Source organism: Mytilus edulis, chromosome 2 (assembly GCF_963676685.1).
Source record: "Mytilus edulis chromosome 2, xbMytEdul2.2, whole genome shotgun sequence".
Classification (NCBI taxonomy): domain Eukaryota; kingdom Metazoa; phylum Mollusca; class Bivalvia; order Mytilida; family Mytilidae; genus Mytilus; species Mytilus edulis.
Window position 1 is genome coordinate 40190449 of NC_092345.1, and position 20848 is coordinate 40211296.

At 34.5% G+C, this 20848-nt stretch overlaps 1 protein-coding gene and 1 pseudogene across 1 annotated transcript in view; one reads left to right on the forward strand and one right to left on the reverse strand.

The window, feature by feature from the left end:
- Window positions 1-20848, reverse strand: part of LOC139510169 (SH3 domain-binding protein 5-like) — a 206021-nt gene that overhangs the window by 36169 nt on the left and 149004 nt on the right. The window contains exon 6 of the mRNA XM_071296523.1: window positions 2438-2480. Within this exon, the coding sequence (XP_071152624.1) occupies window positions 2438-2480 (43 nt within the window). The remainder of the gene's footprint in view (window positions 1-2437; window positions 2481-20848) is intronic.
- Window positions 16613-17847, forward strand: LOC139510170 (uncharacterized; annotated as a pseudogene).

The following is a 20848-nucleotide window of genomic DNA, read 5'->3' on the forward strand; positions in this document are numbered from 1 at the left end:
AAGGAGATTAATCACTAAATTTAGAATAAGTGATCACTCCCTCTTGATTGAAAAGGGGAGATATTTTAAAATCCCAAGAGAAGAATGACTTTGCCATAAATGTAAAATACTAGAGGATATATTTTTTACTCTATGTGATTATAATAAAACTCTAAGAAATGCCTTTTTTCAACACATATGTACTGAAAATAATAACTTTAATAATTTAACTGAAGAAGAAAAAAATCATTATTTACTGAATCCATCAACGCCTCTACAAACAAATAAGTTAGGATCCTTCTTGAAAAAGTCATTAGAACTGAGGGCAGGGGACTCTTAACAGCTTGTTTGTTGTAATAAATTTTGATGCTGTTTTTATTGTGTATCTTTGATATGTATGTATATATGTTTATTGTGTTAATATATGTTGGTCACAAACTGTAAAGTTTATACGACAATAAATTATTTGATTTGATTTGATTTGTTAAACGAGAATTAAAAAGAGAAACATGTAGAAATTGAATGCAAATGTTTTGATTTTCATTTTGGTTTTTGAAAAATGAAAAATGAAAATACTTCCGTTTTCCGTTTTTGTTTTCGAGAAATCAAAAATGAAAAACGAAAACACTTTTGATTTCACTTTGGTTTTTTAAGAAATCAAAATCGAAAAATGAAAACTCTTTGGGTTTGGTTTTGGTTTTAAGAAATCAGAAAACGAAAAATGAAAAACGAATGAACGCAAATATACACTGACCTGTAATCAACTAAAACACATCTCAGAGATTAATTATTTTAACGTCATTGAAAGAAGATTTTGTGCAATGCCAAAAGTAAATGTATCAACATGCAGAAGAAATATATCACAGGCGCTTTTTTATATAGAGGAACTGTTGATGTATAAGAACCGAGCCACGTCAAATGGATATCACAGAAAACAGACCAAACAGTAAAAGTAATATCAATAATAAAACAAAGACAAATAAAATTAAAAACCAATTGTTCAGAGAACAATTGAAGGTCTTTCCACCAGTTAATATCTACTTTGATATTAAAATATTAAAAATCAGTCTAAAATGTCAGTTCATATGGCTTTATGATATATAGATATGAATTTAAAGCAAAGGTCAAAATCTAGAACGTCAAATTAACCTATGACCTAGACCTCAATTTCAAGGTCACAAACTGAGGATATCAAGTCAAAAGACCCTAGGTCTCTAATATGTATGGTTAGTAAGTTATATCACTTTACATATAATTTTAGATATGATAGGGGCGAAAACTCCCATTCACTGTCTACGCACCCTTTCAACTAAAATAATTAAGTTACGACATGTTGCAAATAACAATTTAGTCAAAATAATTTGTCGATATCTTATAAGGTTAATGAAAATGAGTGAAAATAAGCCAAAATTCAAAAATTAGAATATGACCTTGACCTTTGACCTTGACCTAATTTTCAAAAATTAGAATATGACCTTGACCTTTGACCTTGACCTAATTTTCATGTTTTTGGACCAAGGACCTCAAATCAAAAGATCCTAGGTCTCTATCACTTATGGTTTACAAGATAGAAATACATATCACTTATATCAAATGCATAAGGGGAAATAACTCTCATATGGAGCGTTCATATCGCTTCAGTCGAAATAGGACAAATCATGCGAAGGAGCAATTTTGTAAAATAAATTTGTCGTAATCTTTTACGGTTGCGAAGGAGTCGTGGACACAAGGAAAACAGTGTTGGGGGGAAAACTCCTACAAAGAAAAGTATTCGGTTACGCAGGGTAAATTTCAAAAGCGCATAAACTGATCGATATCATATAGCAAATATCTAAGCGACATATTGAGAAACAAATGTTTATCGCAAGAACAAAATTTGGCGGAAGAAAAAAAATAATAACCAGAAGAAAAACAATATGTCTTTCCACAGAAAAGTGGAAAGACCTAATAATAATATAACACGTTGTTAAAATGATAAACAACGTCAGTACCAAGAATCTATACATCAAGACTATCATGTATTATTTGTGAAGTTGATACGGAATACTTATCAAATAGGTCTTGGTTCCTTTTGAATTTTAGAAAAAGGACGAGACATACTTCTTTTAAATATTTTTTTCCTTTTAAATATATAATGTGATAATCAGAACTGCCATACAACTCTTTGGATTGATATGAAATTCGGTATGCTATATTTTTTAAGTATTTCATTGAAGAAAAAGGGTCAAATATAATTCACGAATATAGTTCCTTTTAATTAAATGTATTTTTTCTTCATTTGGTTCTTCCCATTCTAATTCATTTCTTAGGTGTTTTTTTGGTGTAAATGAGAGGACAGAATTACGGTCTTAAATAATATTCTGTAATATAATTATTGTCTGAGAGTAGCCAGATTTAAAGAATGAATTATCCCATCCTCTAGTGTGCTCCTGAAGGTTTTGTATAGTTGCATAGTTACCTGTAATTTGAGGTCAAGTTGGTGTTTCATCTCAAAATATGATCTAAAATGTAAAAAAAGATCTGAATATTAATTTAATACCATAAACTTGCGGCAAAGATGGTAAACCACTTTAAGGATGATGCAAAACATCGAAGTTGGGTTAGAATAGTATTCAGACTTTCCTTTTTTGCATGAACCCCCTGATGGGTTCATGCTTATATATTGGCGAGTTTTGGATGTGTCTATGGGCCACTCGATATCTCTCGACCGGAAGTCAGAATAAAATTCTCGGAACGTCTCGAATGTTTTCGGTCATCTATACAGGTCTTCACAGGTTGTTACATCCCAGCTCCTTTGTTCTAACTGGGGTGATCTGAGCCGGATCAGCCCTACCAGATCACCCCAGTTTGAGTTTCTTTGTTATGCATGCTTTCCTTTGTTCTGTAACATTTTGGCGGGAATGTCAAATCCACTATAAAACTTATAATCAATTATACGGAAAAGACTATCTATCAAAATTCACGGAGAAAAAATCCAGTGTATATGCTTGGATTCGAACTCAAGACCTTTAGCATATCAAGCCACGACACATACCACTACACCAGGACGACTGGATACGAATTAATAGTAATTTGACATACTTAAAGGAAGAAAGATCTTTTTATAAGTGGGGCGAGTTGTCAAACCTTTATTTAGTGAGGTTTAAACCTTTTTCGTTAATAAAATGAATAAGTGAGTTTTCAGACTGATTGTTCAATTTGATTTTACACTTTTTCAAAAGTGGGGCGAGTCGGTAAACAAGAGTGGGGCGATTTTTAAAAAAAGTGGCGATATAGTGTGGGCCGATTGGCAAGTGGGGCGAGTTGACATTATTTGATATCTACTCATCGTGTTTGAGGGTCATTAAGGGTATACATCATATAGTAATATATAAAGTATATTATAATGGTTGTGTGGCATTCTAAACTAGATTTTATGAATTGTAAATGGTTTTCCGTCTAATCTAAAACAGCTGGGATGTAAAATAGTTATCCCATTCGGACTTGGTGTGTCAGTGTGGGATAACTATTAATTATCTACGTCTTTAGTATGGTCCCTTGATGGCCCCTGACGACGCAATTATATTTGTTTTAAAACGACCACTGTACACTGTGTGTATCTGGGTCAATTATAACGTGGTATTGGCTGTTGTCTCGATAACATGTAAACAAATAATGTTTGAAGATTTAACCACGGGATACTGACCACCCCACTGTGTATTTCATCATAGACTTACGGGAGAGAACATCCTGTTTAAAATGTTAATTTTAGATCGGGAAACAGAAAGATAATATTTTTATCAAAAGTATTTGATTCAATCGGATTCAAAGAAATAAATAAAAAATATATAATACTTTATTTATGTTTCTGAAGAAACTAACAATGATTGAAATCAGAATATTTTCAGAGTTTCAATTAAGAAATAAGTATTTTATATGACAAGATACTCTGCTTTGGTATTTTTAAATATTCATTTGTAAAGGAAACATAAAAATTAAATCCAAATATATTCTTGCATCCTACAAAAAAATCATTATAAACAATAATCATTATATTTCTACGTTAATTATTTCATACCATTTTAGTATTTAGCCGGGTTTTATGAGTAATTATTATTTATTTTTTTGTATTATAATATATCCATAAAACGGAAAGTAAAATAAATTTATTAAATATTTAAATTTTAAACGGTCGTGAACAAAAATACTTGTGTGTTTTCAATTCATAAAGCATGATTTTAATGCCCAGTTTAGCTTGATAACTGATCATGAAGCCCAAGGTGTGAACAAATTAAGCTCATGTTATCAGTTTTGACTGGTATTTCGTCCACATTTCAAATAATAATTAAGTTTATCTTTCTCAATTCTGGACTGAGTTGCGTGTTCATCAATGCAGGAAATCTTAATGTAATTCACCGACTGTTGTCCCAGGATACTCTCAAAAAAGATATAAAAAAAAAAAAAAAAAAAAATTATGGCAGGATGAGTCGAGTAGACTGTTCATAATAGTGGGCATGGAAGGATTTCAGACTATGTGTCTTACTAATGACAAATATAAGTTAAATTTATTAATGTAATGATTACTTCGCATTAAAATTACAGGTAGATGACTATATAGATTAAAAGCGCAAATGTCCGGTCAAATCAATACAGGTGAATCAAAATTTAAAGCGCAAATGTCCATAGTAATCCTATCGTTTTACAGGTAAAAAATCGCAAACGTCCTGTGCCCGATTTTAAATCCTTGCAGCTCACAACAACCGCAAAAATAATTTACATTAATCACAACAAAATTTAATTAAAACCATAATGTTGATTATTTTATACTGTTTTAGTATGGATTTAGAAGTCTTTGCTTATATTTTGTATAGTGATATATTCACATAGTGGAATGTTAGAATTTAAAAGATTTCAAAAGCACACTATCGGTTTGCGTTCTCACAAATTCCGGATAAAATGTCAATGAATCCTGAGTCAAAACATTTAGTGTAGGCCGTTTGACATTCGAATTCAACTATTAGATTAAGATATGTGATGACGCAAATGCGTATTCTTTTCCTAAGCTTTCTATTTACTATTTCTTGCGTTAAAATACTACTTGCATGCAATACTATTAAATTCACTCGTGAAAGCTTATTTTCGTTTTTGTTATCTAAATTCAGGACACGGCAGAAACAGCTTTACATATGACTTTCAAGCACGATCATTACTAACGGTATTCTAACCTCGAGTTGTTTCTCTTTTGTTTCTTTTTTGAGTCACTGTCCTATATAAACTTTGACCTTTTCGAAAAGCTAAGGATTGTCTACCCTAGGAATAGATTCCTTAACTTTGTAATGTATTTAGCCTTTTAACTTTTTTCATTCGAGCGTCACTGATGCTTTTTTTGGCGTACATCATTTTAATTCTGGTATCTTTTTATATCTACATACCTTTTTATATATATTTTTTTTAAAGTGTGCACAGGTTTATAAACTTCTGAATTAAGAAATTCTTCGGCAAAACTAAGTTTCCCTGTAAAATGTTTGAATTGATTTAAGTAAAATCAGGAAATCCTTGAAGTTTGAGATGTTTTATGAGACCAAAATAAATCTCTTCATAAGAGGTCCCAATCAATTGCATGCCACAGGTTTCACCGCATACAACATCTAACATGAGTAAAGACAGCTTCAAATACGAGTCGGATATGATAGATCTTGAATTCCAGATTATAAAGCAAACAGTGCATAAAATATTGCGATAGGTTTGTGCAATTTACATAAGTCGTCTGGTTAGTAGAAATTAGGATTGCCAAAGGGTTATAATCGGAAAAAAATATGTACATTCCCAAGTGATAAATATGATAGTCGAGCTTTAAAATAGCTATTCAAATAGAAGCTCTATATATATACTTTCAACTGGCTTCTTCTATTCACAGTCAATTATTTCAATTCAATTTAGCAAACACAAATTCAGCAACAATCTTTTGGTGACCCGGCAGTCAGTGGTCTTAGGTTCATGTATTGCTTTTCTTTCTTTTTTTTAAAGAAAGCAACTTGTTTCTTTTCTTTTCCGTTTGTTTAATTCGTATTTTCAAAAGTGATCAGCCTGTCAGAGTCTCACAGAGGGAAAATAATGGCGTGATTCAGTCAATAATACATTTTTGATACAAAATCACGAAATTTACACTTTTAATACTTAAATTTAATGTTAAAAGTGTTATTATAAATTATTACATACACGATAACATTATGTTCACAGCAAATTAGAAAATCCTTCACGTATGCCGAACATATCAGGTTGGGTTTTTCAATATATATGTGTTGTCAACAAATACCTGCACTGGAAAATAACATTAAGTCAGGGGTAATCCGTAATTATATATGTGTAATTCAGGTCTCAGACAGGGTATATACTGTGACAATCCCGGCTTAGGGTTTATATCCCCTGAGCCGAAGGATCAAAGAATACCTTGCTCAATCAAGGAAATAGTTGGGAGACTTTTGAAAAGGGACCCATGCTTTAATAGTATAAGCAAAAAATCCCGAAACACTGTTAGTTATTATTTTAATTATAGGCAACTAGCTTTCATTAAATGAAATTTAAAAAAACGGTGTAAAGTCTTGAGATTTATTACGTATGTTGGTTGAAGGAACCGCATTTAATTAAAAATTATACACGATAAAATTATGTTCACAGCAAATTAGAAAATCCTTCACGTATGCCGAACATATCAGGTTGGGTTTTTCAATATATATGTGTTGTCAACAAATACCTGCACTGAAAAATAACATTAAGTCAGGGGTAATCCGTAATATATGTGTAATTCAGGTCTCAGAAAGGGTATATACTGTGACATTCCCGGCTTAGGGCTTATATCCCCTTCGCCTTCGGCTCAGGGGATATAAACTCTAAGCCGGGAATGTCACAGTATATACCCTGTCTGAGACCTGAATAACATATAATATCTATATATATAGGGCTTTGGGGTGACATGTGTCTAAAACGTAAATAACGCAATTTTTGGACCGCGTAGGCTTTGAAAGAAGTCATTTTTGATTGTAGACACCAAGAAAAAATATCACTCCCTTACGGCTTAACAGTTTAGAATGCATTTATAGCGAGAATATTATATTCTCAAATTGACGATAGCGCATATCCTTTTGTAAAACAAGTTTGGAAAATTCTATGAAAGCAAAGAAATCTAATGTAAATGAGCGAATCCCGTGAAAACTTCGACATCATTTCCAAAAACCTAGCCTTAAGTACGCTGTCACACCAACGTTTAAAAAACTTGTTCTATAAAGAAATTATCAACATTGATTTAAAATGTGCAAAACTTTTCATTCAGTCAGAAAATATAACATGCATCCTATAGTTTATTACATCTGAACGGCATTTATTCGGACAGTTATCTCATTTATAGCAGTAAACAAAAAAATATTGAGCATAAGGTCGACCGTCACAAACAAATTTAACCAACGTTTTACGTTAGTAATTCCGGTGATGGTTATAGAAAGCAACGAAAAATAATGTGTTTTGCTTTTCAGATCGGAGAATAAAGCCAGCATGATAAATTCCAAATAAAAAAGAAAATATTCGATGCTTTAAATAATATTTTTATCGAGTAGTATCGAATATCGATGCATTGAAAGGGTGTCTACCAAAATGTCACAATGATTGCGTTTTAATTTTTCTTAGAATTATTAAAGACAAGTAGTTACTTATCTTCAAAAAAGAGTAAAAACAACATAAGTGTTTCGAAAAGCATCTCTATAAAGCCAAATTCCTTTGCAAAAGGAACATGTTGATGTATATAAAGTAAATAGAAATCAAAAAATCAACAAAATGAAGCGGTTGCACGGTGGTCTACCAAAATGTCACAGCATCGATAATTTGACGTTTTTGACGTTCACTTGTAATGCGACGTGTATTTACGGTAGTCTGTTTTTGTAACGTATTTATTTTACTATGAGAATATATATAAAATATGAATTTATAATTTATATTTGATTTCACCTCGTTCAAATGTGTTTCTCTTTTTAATATACCATAATATTTCAATAAAATCTGATTTGAGTACATTTCAATGAGACAGCAACTCAACAACAAATATTTAACATTTTTACACAAATCTTCCAGAGACCAAAGAGGAAATTTAAATAGTACTTGAATAATATTCGTATCAATTAGAATATTGATTGTTTTAGAAATTAACGCAAACTTCGGCACAACAGATATGAATCAATTTCGGAGAGTTTTTTTTTATATATCTGCAACAAGTGACATTCAAATTACAAAAAAATCATCATAAATAATTCATTCCAAACGTTCCCATATATTTTATTTCACGTTTCTTAATTAACATAAGTACACGCATATGTATCGTCTTACGGTACATACCTAGTAAACATCGGTAAAGTATTTTTGCTCATTATGTTTTAAAAAAAATCAAACATGCAATATTTTACGAGTTGAACGAATGAACAAATTATGTGAGACAACACCAAACTCTGCCCTCTACTTGCCTGATAATTGTCTCATTATCGATCTAAGTAACTACAAAGGAGACTTACATTATTGGAAAGTCGACTAAATTTATTTGACAAGAAAATATCCGACTAGAGACACATTAATTAAAGAAGAAAATGATACTAGTTTTGAATGTGCAAGGGTATGTGTTGTACTGTTTAACTTTTAGGTAAGGGGAGGGTTTGGCGCCAGCAAACATGTTTATCGCTACATTCTGTATGTGGCTGTCCCAAGTCAGGAGCCTGTGTATTCAGTGGCTGTCGTTTGTTGCTGTATATCATTATCCCCGTTTGTAGTTATGTATTTAAATCAGGCCGTTACTTTTCTCGTTTGAATTGTTTTACCGTATTTTATTTCGGGGCCTTTATAGCTTACTGTGCTGTATCAATTTTGCTCATTGTTGAGAGCCGTACTGTTATCTATAATAGTTAAATTTTTTGGTAGAGAATTGTCTTATCGGCAATCATACCCATACATGTGATTATGGACTTTCCCAATTGATCTTCCTCTAAGTTCAGTATTTTTGTGATTTTACTTTTTTCTATTATTTAAAGAATTTCAGAGGCCTTGTTTTCCGAGCGATCTAAGAAGTATAGCTATACTGATCACTAGGATGTCAACATCGAGGTTTTAAATTCGATGAATCTTATTTACTGGGAAGTGTCGGTTTCCGGGCGAAGATTGGTTGCTTTATCTGTGCACTGCGGTTTTCTCTGTAAATAAAACAAATTTTAGAAATCATAATCTTTCAGTCAGTTTAATTGAAGTCTGGAGCTGGCATGTCAGTTAACTGCTAGTAGTCTGTTGTTATTTATGTATTATTGTCATTTTGTTTATTTTCTTTGGTTACATCTTTTGACATCAGACTCGGATTTCTCTTGAACTGAATTTTAATGTGCGTATTGTTATGCGTTTACTTTACTACATTGGTTAGAGGTATAGGGGGAGGGTTGAGATCTCAAAAACATGTTTAACCCCGCCGCATTTTTGCGCCTGTCCCAAGTCAGGAGCCTCTGGCCTTTGTTAGTCTTGTATTATTTTAATTTTAGTTTCTTGTGTACAATTTGGAAATTAGTATGGCGTTCATTATCACTGGACTAGTATATATTTGTTTAGGGGCCAGCTGAAGGACGCCTCCGGGTGCGGGAATTTCTCGCTACATTGAAGACCTGTTGGTGACCCTCTGCTGTTGTTTTTTATTTGGTCGGGTTGTTGTCTCTTTGACACATGCCCCATTTCCATTCTCAATTTTATTTGGACGCAATTCTTTTCTTATTTTCTGTTGGTGTCTTAAATAATAAATATCTTTTATTGTACATGTTATATATATATATGCTCTTTGTGGGCCCATTGGATAGAAATACACATATGCTTCTCCTTAAGAAGACTTCTGAAATTGCGTAAATCACCAACACTCAATCAATTAATTTTCGGTTAAAGCGTGGGTCAAGTTCAAAATACTTATTTATAAAAGTGAAATTACAAAAATACTCCGAGGAAATTCAAAAGTTCAAAACTTCATACTAGTCTTCCATTTAACCTTTTCAAAACTCTATAGAACTATATAAAAAAAAATAACTCTGAATGTGATACCGCGAACTTTGGTGTGACGTATATTTTATCAATCGTTATACATGTAGCTACATGATAGTTCCACAATTGTTGGTGTTCGGGCTCAATGCAAGAAGAACGTTCCTACTGCCTTTAAGATATACCCATCCTCTCCAATGCGCATATATATATATACATATATTTTCAATAGTCCTGGCTTTCTCAACATATAAATAAATCGGTCAGCTAATAAACAAACATTATAATTTTATACAAAACTACATTTTGACGGCATTTGCAAACCATGTGTTGAAAGACGCAGAATATAATTTTGTTTATTTGGTCATAATTTTTCTTTAGTTATTTTTTTTTTTCAAATTAAGTTAGTTGGAATATAAAGCAAATCAATTTTGTGTGTATCATCAGAAAATGATAATTAGCACAACGAATATATTACAAAAAAAACAAAAAAAACTAAGAGAGTTCTGCTTCTGTTGGAACCAATTTCTATTAAAAACCCCCAACATGAAATTGTTCCTGAATAATTTGTATAAAAAACCGTAGATTTACATGAAATATATAACAACAAATCGTAGGCGACAAATCCTTATGTCCATTTACTGAATATCCAACATCTTGTTTCGTTCATAGAACACACTATGTATACCTCATAATTTCTTTTGTCCTACAGAGAACATGATGTTAACCCTAATCTCCTTGTATTCACAAAAACAATGTGTTTAAAGACTTTACTAGAAGGCAATAAAACATCACGTCAATAAAGTACCCGACTTTGACGTTAACATACGACGTTACCAAAAGTGACACTAATATCATGCGTAACGTCTATGCTAAAGATTTGCACAACAGTACTGATATAAGATGTTATAATACGAAAATGTTGTTATTAAATCGTGCTGACAAATATTTCGGCTCAACAAATGGCCTTCTTCAAGTGTCACAAGTTTTAACAATACTGATACATAATGTATAAGGTGTAAAAATAGATCAGTAATAATACAGGTAAGTTTTGGTCGATTGATTTTAATCCAAAAGCCTGAATATCATAATATAAACAAAACACTATAAATCAATATACATGACTGTGTATATTAACAATAAAAATGAGTGAAAAAACAAAAACGCTAGTATTTCTTATTGATGCCGTTTGGATGATGTACATTTAGTTCCTTTATCCAAAAGCTTTCCCGAACCTGTCGCTGGGCATCACTCCAGTGAATATTCTGTTCAATCACTAGAATTTTCATGCGGTTAAAGTCATCAGGTTTACTTTACAACATAATAAGCTCGGATAGGGATTCAGAAATTTCAGAAGACGAGAACAACTACAAATTTATTAAAAAGAGCTCTTGGATCCCTAAACCGAGCAAAAATGCTACCCTGGAATCATTTATTGATAACTTTAAGTCGGACATTATTAGAAATACTAAAAATAACAATAAACCTTTTGACAATCTTACCAATGAAGAACGGACTGCACTAAAAAACTTACGATCTAACAACAATATCGTCATTAAACCTGCAGACAAAGCAGTGCAGTGGTTGTCATGGATAAATCTGCCTATATTCAAGAGGCTGAACGACAACTTGGCGATGCAAGGTTCTACCAAAAACTAGACTCTGATCCTACAACATCTTTTAGCAGAGAAATAAATGATAGTTTGGTAGAAATGCATGACGATGGTTTCATCGATGACAAAACTCTTGAATATTTGAAACCAGAAAATCCAAAACCGGGCAGATTTTATCTTTTACCTAAAATTCATAAGGCCAATAACCCAGGAAGACCTATAGTTTCAGCGAACGGTCATCCAACGGAAAAAATATCGGAATTTGTTGACTTCCATCTTCGTCAACATGTTGAAGACTTACCATCTCACATCAAAGATACTACCGATTATCTAAGAAAAATGCAGGCCTTAAATCCACTCCCCTCCGACACGACTCTTGTTTCCATGGATGTCACCTCCCTCTACACTAATATTCCACATGCAGATGGCATCGATGCATGTAAAGAAGTTTGGAATTCCAGACCAGTGAAATATCCACCTAGACCGAATGCCTGGTCAAAATGCTCACGCTGGTACTTAAGAAAAACAACTTCACTTTTGATGGAGATCATTATTTGCAAGTAAATGTAACTGCCATGGGCACCAAAATGGCTCCGTCATATGCCAACATATTTATGGGCAAATTAGAGAAACAACTCCTTGAAACTTCCATCGAAAAACCGCTTTCCTGGTTTAGATTTATAGATGATGTGGATATGAAATGGAATAAAAGCGACGATGATTTAGATACTTTTATCACTCATGCCAACAACATACATCCTAGTATGAGAAGTCTAAATCCAAAATCGCCTTCCTCGATACTTCAAGTTCGCTCACAGAGGGCATCATATCTACAGATTTATATTCTAAACCCACTGACACTCATCAATATTTGTCCCCTAAAAGTTGCCATCCTGCTCATCTTACCAAGAGCATTCCATACAGTCGGGCACTTAGAGTCAAGCGAATATGTTCCAACACAGAAACAACTAAAAGACAACTACGTCAACTTGAAAATCGCTTGAAGAAAAGGGGCTACAAACACAGAAATATCAAAAAAAGCTTTCAGAAAGCGGAATCAATTCCCAGGAGTGAACTATTGGAATACAAAGTTAAAAAGAAAAATAAAAGGACTCCATGTGTTCTTACTTACCACCCATCTCTCAAAAACAGCTTTGGTGTCATTCGTGAGCATTGGAAATCAGTTGAAAAGAATTCCAAACTATCCAAGATTTTTCCCGAGCCTCCAATGATAGCTTTTAGGCAACCTAGTAGTCTGCGGAACCTGCTGGTGCGGGCTGAAGTGTCTGATAATAGAAGTACTTCTGGAGAATGTCGTTCGTGTGAAGAAAAACGCTGCAAATGCTGCCTACAGATGCAGCATTCATCAACATTTCACAGTAAGGCAACCGAAAACAACTATAAGATATTTTGCAATGTTACCTGCAAAAGTATGAATGTTATTTACATACTAGAATGTTCGGTTTGTGGCCTCCAATATGTTGGTGAGTCAAAGCAGCCTTTCCACAAACGCCTCAATGGCCATAGGAGTGATATCTCTAAGAAGCCACTTCTCCCAGTTTCTCAGCACTTCAGACAGTCGGGTCACAAACCTGATGACTTTAACCGCATGAAAATTCTAGTGATTGAACAGAATATTCACTGGAGTGATGCCCAGCGACAGGTTCGGGAAAGCTTTTGGATAAAGGAACTTAATGTACATCATCCAAACGGCATCAATAAGAAATACTAGCGTTTTTGTTTTTTCACTCATTTTTATTGTTAATATACACAGTCACGTATATTGATTTATAGTGTTTTGTTTGTATTATGATATTCAGGCTTTTGGATTAAAATCAATCGACCAAGACTTACCTGTATTATTACTGATCTATTTTTACACCTTATACATTATGTATCAGTATTGTTAAAACTTGTGACACTTGAAGAAGGCCATTTGTTGAGCCGAAATATTTGTCAGCACGATTTAATAACAACATTTTCGTATTATAACATCTTATATCAGTACCGTTGTGCAAATCTTTAGACTGATATAATTTTTTCCTTATCTGCATAGACGATCCGGTACATAGTAAATTTGCTGGTTGGTCGTTTTTTATAGACTTTTATATATATATATATATATATATATCTGTAGTAGAGTTGTCACTGGTTCAGACGTACTTATAAATATAATTATTTCTGTGACTGTATCTTACATTAATTTGTAGGATCCTTTAATATAGATAATTTAGCTGATCTGTAAAAACAACATCTTCATGACTTATATATCATGTACTGTAGTACGACGCTAGATTAAAACTGACGTTCAATTTATTTGTAAATTTGTTTTTAGCACGAAGGTTTAAATTTGGCGCGCTCCCGCTTGGTCTTGCAGACCCCAAATACCCAGCCTCGTTTCAGTTTGGACCATGCTTTCTCAGTAACTGCTCATGGCTGCACGCTTCTTTTTTGATGCTTTCTCAGTAACTGCTCATGGCTGCACGCTTCTTTTTTGCTAGCTTTCTCAAAACGCGATGGCCGAGGGACACGATGCTGAAAAGTTAAGAGACATTATCGAGAGTTTGAGAGTCGGTAAACAGAAACAAATGGATTCTAACGAATCTGATGATGACTTCCAAGAATCATTCGAGGAACTTGACCAGGAAAACGGTGGAACGGCGAATCCGAAACTGGACACTGCACATGATAATTCTGAAATGGAAACAAGTGAACTCGAAAAACAATTGAAAGAACTCCAAATTGAGGGTAAGAAGGCTCATTTACGCCAGCAAATAGAGAAGGAGAAAGAAAGTTTGCGAACAATACACAGGTCTGCTTTGACACTCCCCGAGGGACTGCAACCATCATCCTTACAACAGCATTCTGCAACAGGTGAACCTATAAACTTTTCGCAACCTAACAAGGAACAAAGTGCACTTCAAATCTTATCTTTCATATGGCCAGAACCTGTTGAAAAATTCAAAACTTTTACTCTCGGAGGCGAGGTCGAGTTCCGTGTCGGTAAAAAGAAAACTCTAGATAAGGTAACGATCGAAGAATGGGGGTACGCCAACATCAGAATTATGCAAGAATTGCTCAAGCAAAAGCGTCTTAGTAACATTCAGGGTTATCTTAACTATACGGCTGACATTTATCGTTTAGCGGCCAGGAATGTTTGGTATTCCGTGTTATTATATGATAAAGAGTATCGCCAAAAAACAGGCCGATGAATTATTCGAATGGGGAATTTATCGCCAGGATTTACGCGATTTCCAGTTGGTGTCTAAACGTGACAACCCTACATTTCGAGCATTTTCTGAAGCGTCGGTTGGAGCATCTAAAGGTAGGGGAAGGAATTCTAGGCCAGGGATAGACGAGCGCCGCAAAGGTCCGTTTTTACCAGATGGGAGAGAAATTTGTCGAAATTTTAATTCCAATTCATGTTTTCGATCGGATTGCAGAATGATGCATAGCTGTGCGATTTGCTTCTCTAATGCGCATTCGGCGCTTAACGGTCATTCTCAACCCACAAATAAGCCAAAAAACTTAGAACTGCCTCAAAATCGTGAATAGTCGTGAATAGAAAGGCGACCTCTACGACTAATGGTTTGCATTTCGAGGCTTGGGGTCGTCTTTTGCCTATAGACATAAAAGACCGTGAATATATTTTAGATGGAGTAAAAAATGGATTTCATTTGTGTATAAAATTTGGTCCGCATTATCCGGTTAATAGAGAAAACTATTCGTCCGCTTTCAGATACAGGTCAAAAGTTGAAAATCAAATTAAGAAAGAGATAGAATTAGGAAATTATATCGTAACAAAATCTATTCCGACAATTGTGAGCTCATTAGGGGCCGTGCCGAAGCCAAATGGAGATATTCGTTTGATACACGACGCGAGTCAACCGATTGGAATTTCATTAAATTCGTATACTAGTGATACTAATTGTGCTTATATGGATATGCGTCACGCTTTAAAGCTCATCAAACCTAATAGTTTTCTTGCAAAAATCGATTTAAAAAGTGCTTATAGATCCGTGTGTTGCCATGTTTCAGATCACAATTTAACAGGTTTAAAGTGGACGTTCTTAGGTGATGATAGTCCTACATATATGTTTGATTCTAAGCTTCCTTTTGGGCACTCCCGGAGTCAAAAATATTCCAAAAATTAAGCGAAGCAGTGTGTATAATAATGAAATGTAGATATAATATTGCGTGTATTGCATATTTGGATGATTTTCTAGTTATTGAAGATACAATGTTTAATTGTAATAGAGGGTTACATTTATTGATTCGTACTTTACGAGAATTAGGATATAACATAAACTGGTCTAAGGTTGAAGGACCAGCACAACGCATTACTTTTTTAGGTATAATTATAGACACTCGTGAATTGACTCTTACTATGCCACCGGAGAAACAGTCTGACTTTTACAATTTATTATTGTCTTTTCAAAAGCGTAAACGTGCAAGTATTAAACAGATTCAATCTCTTTGTGGTAAACTAAATTGGGCCTGCCAAATGGTCAAGGGAGGAAGAACTTTTCTCAGACGTTTGATTAACTCTATTTCCAGCGCACAAAACCGCAATGACAAAGTTTTATTGAATTCTGAATTTGAAGCTGACATTTCTTGGTGGTTAAACTTTATGAGTGTATTTAATGGAACTGTTAAATTCATAGATTTCAAGCCTATCACTTCCTTACAAACTGACGCTTCTTCGTTCGGAGGCGGTGGCTATTATAACGGAGATTATTTTTATGTGAATTGGGCTATTGATTTTCCGGTTTTCCGAAAGGAACATATAAACATAAAAGAAACATTGGCTGTTGTTTTATCAGTGCTTCGTTGGGGCCACTTGTGGCAAAATAAAACTGTAATTGTGCTAACTGACAATATGACTACAAAATGTATTCTAAACAAAGGGATCGACAAAAAACAACGTGTTAATGAGTTTATTAAGGGACTTGTTTTGGCTGTCCGCGAGGTATAACTTTGACATTAAAGGAAAATTTCTAAGTGGACGTTGCAACATTATAGCGGATGCTGCATCCAGGCTGCATGAGGAAGGCCAACTTTCAAGACTGTATGATATCTTAACAAGTTATAGTTATATTTCTTTTAGTGCAGACGAACTGTTGAGACACGTGTCTTATGAATTTTATATTTGTAGATGGTGCAAGCCGGCCATTAGACTTGGAGATAACTGTAGGACGCTTGAAAACCAAGGGGTGGGCTGAATCAACATCAGGAACGTATCGTACGCATTTGAAGACGTACGTTCAGTTTTGTGAAGAGTATGAGTTTAAAGCGGTGCCTTGTGATGAAAAAACAGTTGAGTTTTACGTGGCTTATTTAGTGGATAAAAAACACTTTGCTTATAGTTCCATACGTTCTTATATTAACATTATATCTATTTTGCATAAAATGCACAACTTGCAAGATCCTATTTCAAATTCGTGGAATATAAAACACTTGTTAACTGGTGTTAAACGAGAATTAGGTACAAACCAATCTTGTAAAGCGCCAGTTACACCCGAACTTTTATTGAGTATGAAAAAAGTACTTGATATGTCAAACCATAATAACATTGTATTTTGGGCGGCTTGTCTGACGGAGTTTTTTGGTTTCTTGCGACCCAATAATTAAGTTAAAGGAACTTTTAACCCAGAGTTCAACTTGCGCAGAATAGATGTCTTGCCTTGCAGCTGGGGTATGCTCGTACGTCTTAAAGTCATCAAAACCCTTCAGTTTCGTTCCAAGCCAATAGAAGTAGTGCTACCTTATTTGTATAATCACCCACTGTGCCCAGTTGCAGCCAAGTCTAAGGTGCTTGCCTTGGTAGGAGAACCATTGGATCCCCTTTTTCGGTTATCATATACTTCATGTTTGACATACACAGTTTTCCTGAATGCCTTTCGTTTTACATTACAACTAATGAAGTTGGACCACCTTAGTTATGGAGGCCATTCTTTTCGCAGAGGCGCGGCGACATGGGGTAGCAAAGTGGGCCTTTCAGACGATGACATAAAATTGTTAGGTTATTGGTCAAGTGATTGTTTTTCTCGGTACATAGATTGTGATATGGATAAACGGCTGAAAGCCATCTCTACCTTGAGTACCCTTTTACCACGTTAATTTCCCCCTCTTTGGGTTTGGGACTTTATATTACTTCAATGCTTGTCATAAGATTGGGGGCATGTATGTAATTGGGGTTTTTTTAGCTTGGGGGTACCAAGCTATTAAATATTGCCATATTGTCTTATGTTTTTGTTTTTATACCAAGTAAGGTAAAGTTCAATTTATTTGTAAATTTGTTTTTAGCACGAAGGTTTAAATTTGGCGCGCTCCCGCTTGGTCTTGCAGACCCCAAATACCCAGCCTCGTTTCAGTTTGGACCATGCTTTCTCAGTAACTGCTCATGGCTGCACGCTTCTTTTTTGCTAGCTTTCCCACCCACCCTCCCAGTAGCATTACTAAGGGTGCTTTGTACATGCATAGCTAATTATTAACTGTATTTTGTAGCATATATTATGATTATGTTGTGGACTTTATATTACTTCAATGCTTGTCATAAGATTGGGGGCATGTATGTAATTGGGGTTTTTTTTAGCTTGGGGGTACCAAGCTATTAAATATTGCCATATTGTCTTATGTTTTTGTTTTTATACCAAGTAAGGTAAAGTGGAAAGGTAACACACGACCACCGAAAGCTTCATTTTTATGAAGTCCAGGGGGTCGTGTGGTCTTGCGCGCCGGTTAAGCTAGGTTCACACTGCCGATCAGGTCAACTCGATGATCCCGATTGTCCAAATTTCCACTACCAAGCGTGACCAAATTCTTGATCGGTCCTGTTTACGACTTCTACCCGACTGCTATCCGACTATACAAGACCTTAACCCGACCATTCACGACCCCTTAACGACTCCATGACGACTCAAACCCGACCACTTATTGAATGCATATTCGATAATTCCGACCAATTCACGATCTCTACACGATCTTTCCTCGACTAGCTAGACCAAATCGACTATACTCGATCTCAGCCTGATCTCGGCCAGACTAGATCGACTTGATCGTATAGGGGTCGATAGTCGGGCATTGGTCGGGTATGTACAATTTCAGTATTAAAACATCTGAATTTGTTTTATATCATCCGGGCACTGCAGCAGACACGTTCCCCGTTTATTTGGTTAGATTCAGTAATTCACAGAGTAAAATTTTACATTTAAAATAATTATCTACATGGAAATCAAGCAGTTGGATTATTTGGCAAGGTGGTTAGGGCTCATATAGACAGGTAAATAGCTGTGACGGAACTTGAAGAAAGCGTAGAAAACAAGAAAAAAGGGGGAAGACAGCAAAGGGTGCCGAAAAATCTAGATATGCAGAGGCTGACATGGCGACCACTGTGTGGGCAATATTAAAAGTAATCACAATAATACAGAAGTCCGAGGATAAACTTAAAATGGAAAGAGCAAAATCATTTTAAGAGAATCGTGTAGCAGTCATGTATACTCGTGTATGGCCGAGTAGAGATCGAAAAATGGTCGAATGTGGTCGCGTAGAGATCGGGTATTGGTCGAGTTGATCTGGGATGAATAATATATAGAAGTCGCAGTGATCATGAAGCGATCGGGCATTAGTCGAGTTAATCTTTAGAACATATCGTACAGGTTGTCGTTGATCGTGAATTGATCGGATATTAGTCGAGCAAAGATCGAAATGATCGAGTACTGATCGGTAAACTATTTGTATTCCGACCAAACTCGATCTCTACACGATCCTTTCCTGATCAATTCGACCACTACTCGACGAATTATCGATCTCTTCTCGAGTGACTGGCTTCTCGATCCTTACTCGAATGTTTTTAACATGTCAAAAACTCTCGGGTAGAAAGTCAGATCTATGACGACCAAGGTAGACTTTCCCGAACATTCTTGTCGATTGAGACAGACCAGTCTCCCGATCGCTTAATTTGTCTTGATCGAGATTGATCGAGTAGGTCCGATCAAGACAAATTACGTGATCGGAAGACTGGTCTGACTCAATCGACAAGAATGTTCGGGAAAGTCTACCTTGCTCGTCATCGATCTGACTTTCTACCCGAGAGTTTTTGACATGTCAAAAACATTGGAGTAATGATCGAGAAGCCAGTCACTCGAGAAGAGATCGAGAATTCGTCGAGTAACAGTCGAATTAATCGGGAAAGGATCGTGTAGAGATCGAGTTTGGTCGGAATACAAAAATGTTACCAATCAGTACTCGATCATTTCGATCTTTGCTCGACTAATATCCGATCAATTTCCCGCGTCAATGTAGCCGTAATTATTAAAAGCGATGTATAAATAATTTTACGGAAGTTAGATATGCTCTAAGATTGTCATAAACGGTGTTTTAATACAACATTATTTAAAAATACAACTTTTAACCTTGGAATATATATTTTTTTATCTTTCTTATCTTAAAACAAAGTAAAAATAATATACCAATTGCTATACTAGCTTTAAAGGCGACTTTGTTTTATCTTTGTCAAGTGAAATGCATAAATGATTCTTAACCACCTATAAAATAGTAAAATATTTATTCTCGTTTTTTTACTAGGTAATTGGTATAAATACTGTAAAAAAATCTCTCAAATCATCAAATAAACGGCAAAACAACGGCACCCAATGAAAATAAAAACAAAGCGTGTACAAATTAATAAAAAATAAATAAAATCTCCGAGCAGCTGTTCTATAATTCTATGAACTACTTCTTGTTGTAAAGTATCAAACGTGTCAGATTAAAATTATCATGATTTCAATCCTTGTTTCGGTAGGCGAGAAATATTTTTTATATAAAAATTATTATCCATATTCATTTTGCTTATTTTTTAATCATGTTTATGATAATTTTGTTGACCACTTATTGCTCAAAATTTTAAAGAATACGAATTAAAAAAAACATAGTAAAAACGAGGGAAGAAATTCTCTAAAATGAATTTCTATTGTCTACAAGTGAACCTGAATCAATAATAATTCATTTTCCTTTACTACCTTTACACACTGTAATTGACATACACGAAATATCTTTAAATCTGTTAATTGATAAATTGTTCTCTTCTCAACGTTCAGTGGCAAATATTTCATGCAATACTATTAAGGACGTCTGAAATTCAATATACAATAAATCTATGCGTATATACAAAGTTTAGTCCTGGTATCTATGATGAGATCATTTGCTTAGTGGGTCTTACAAATTAAAGATCTGTG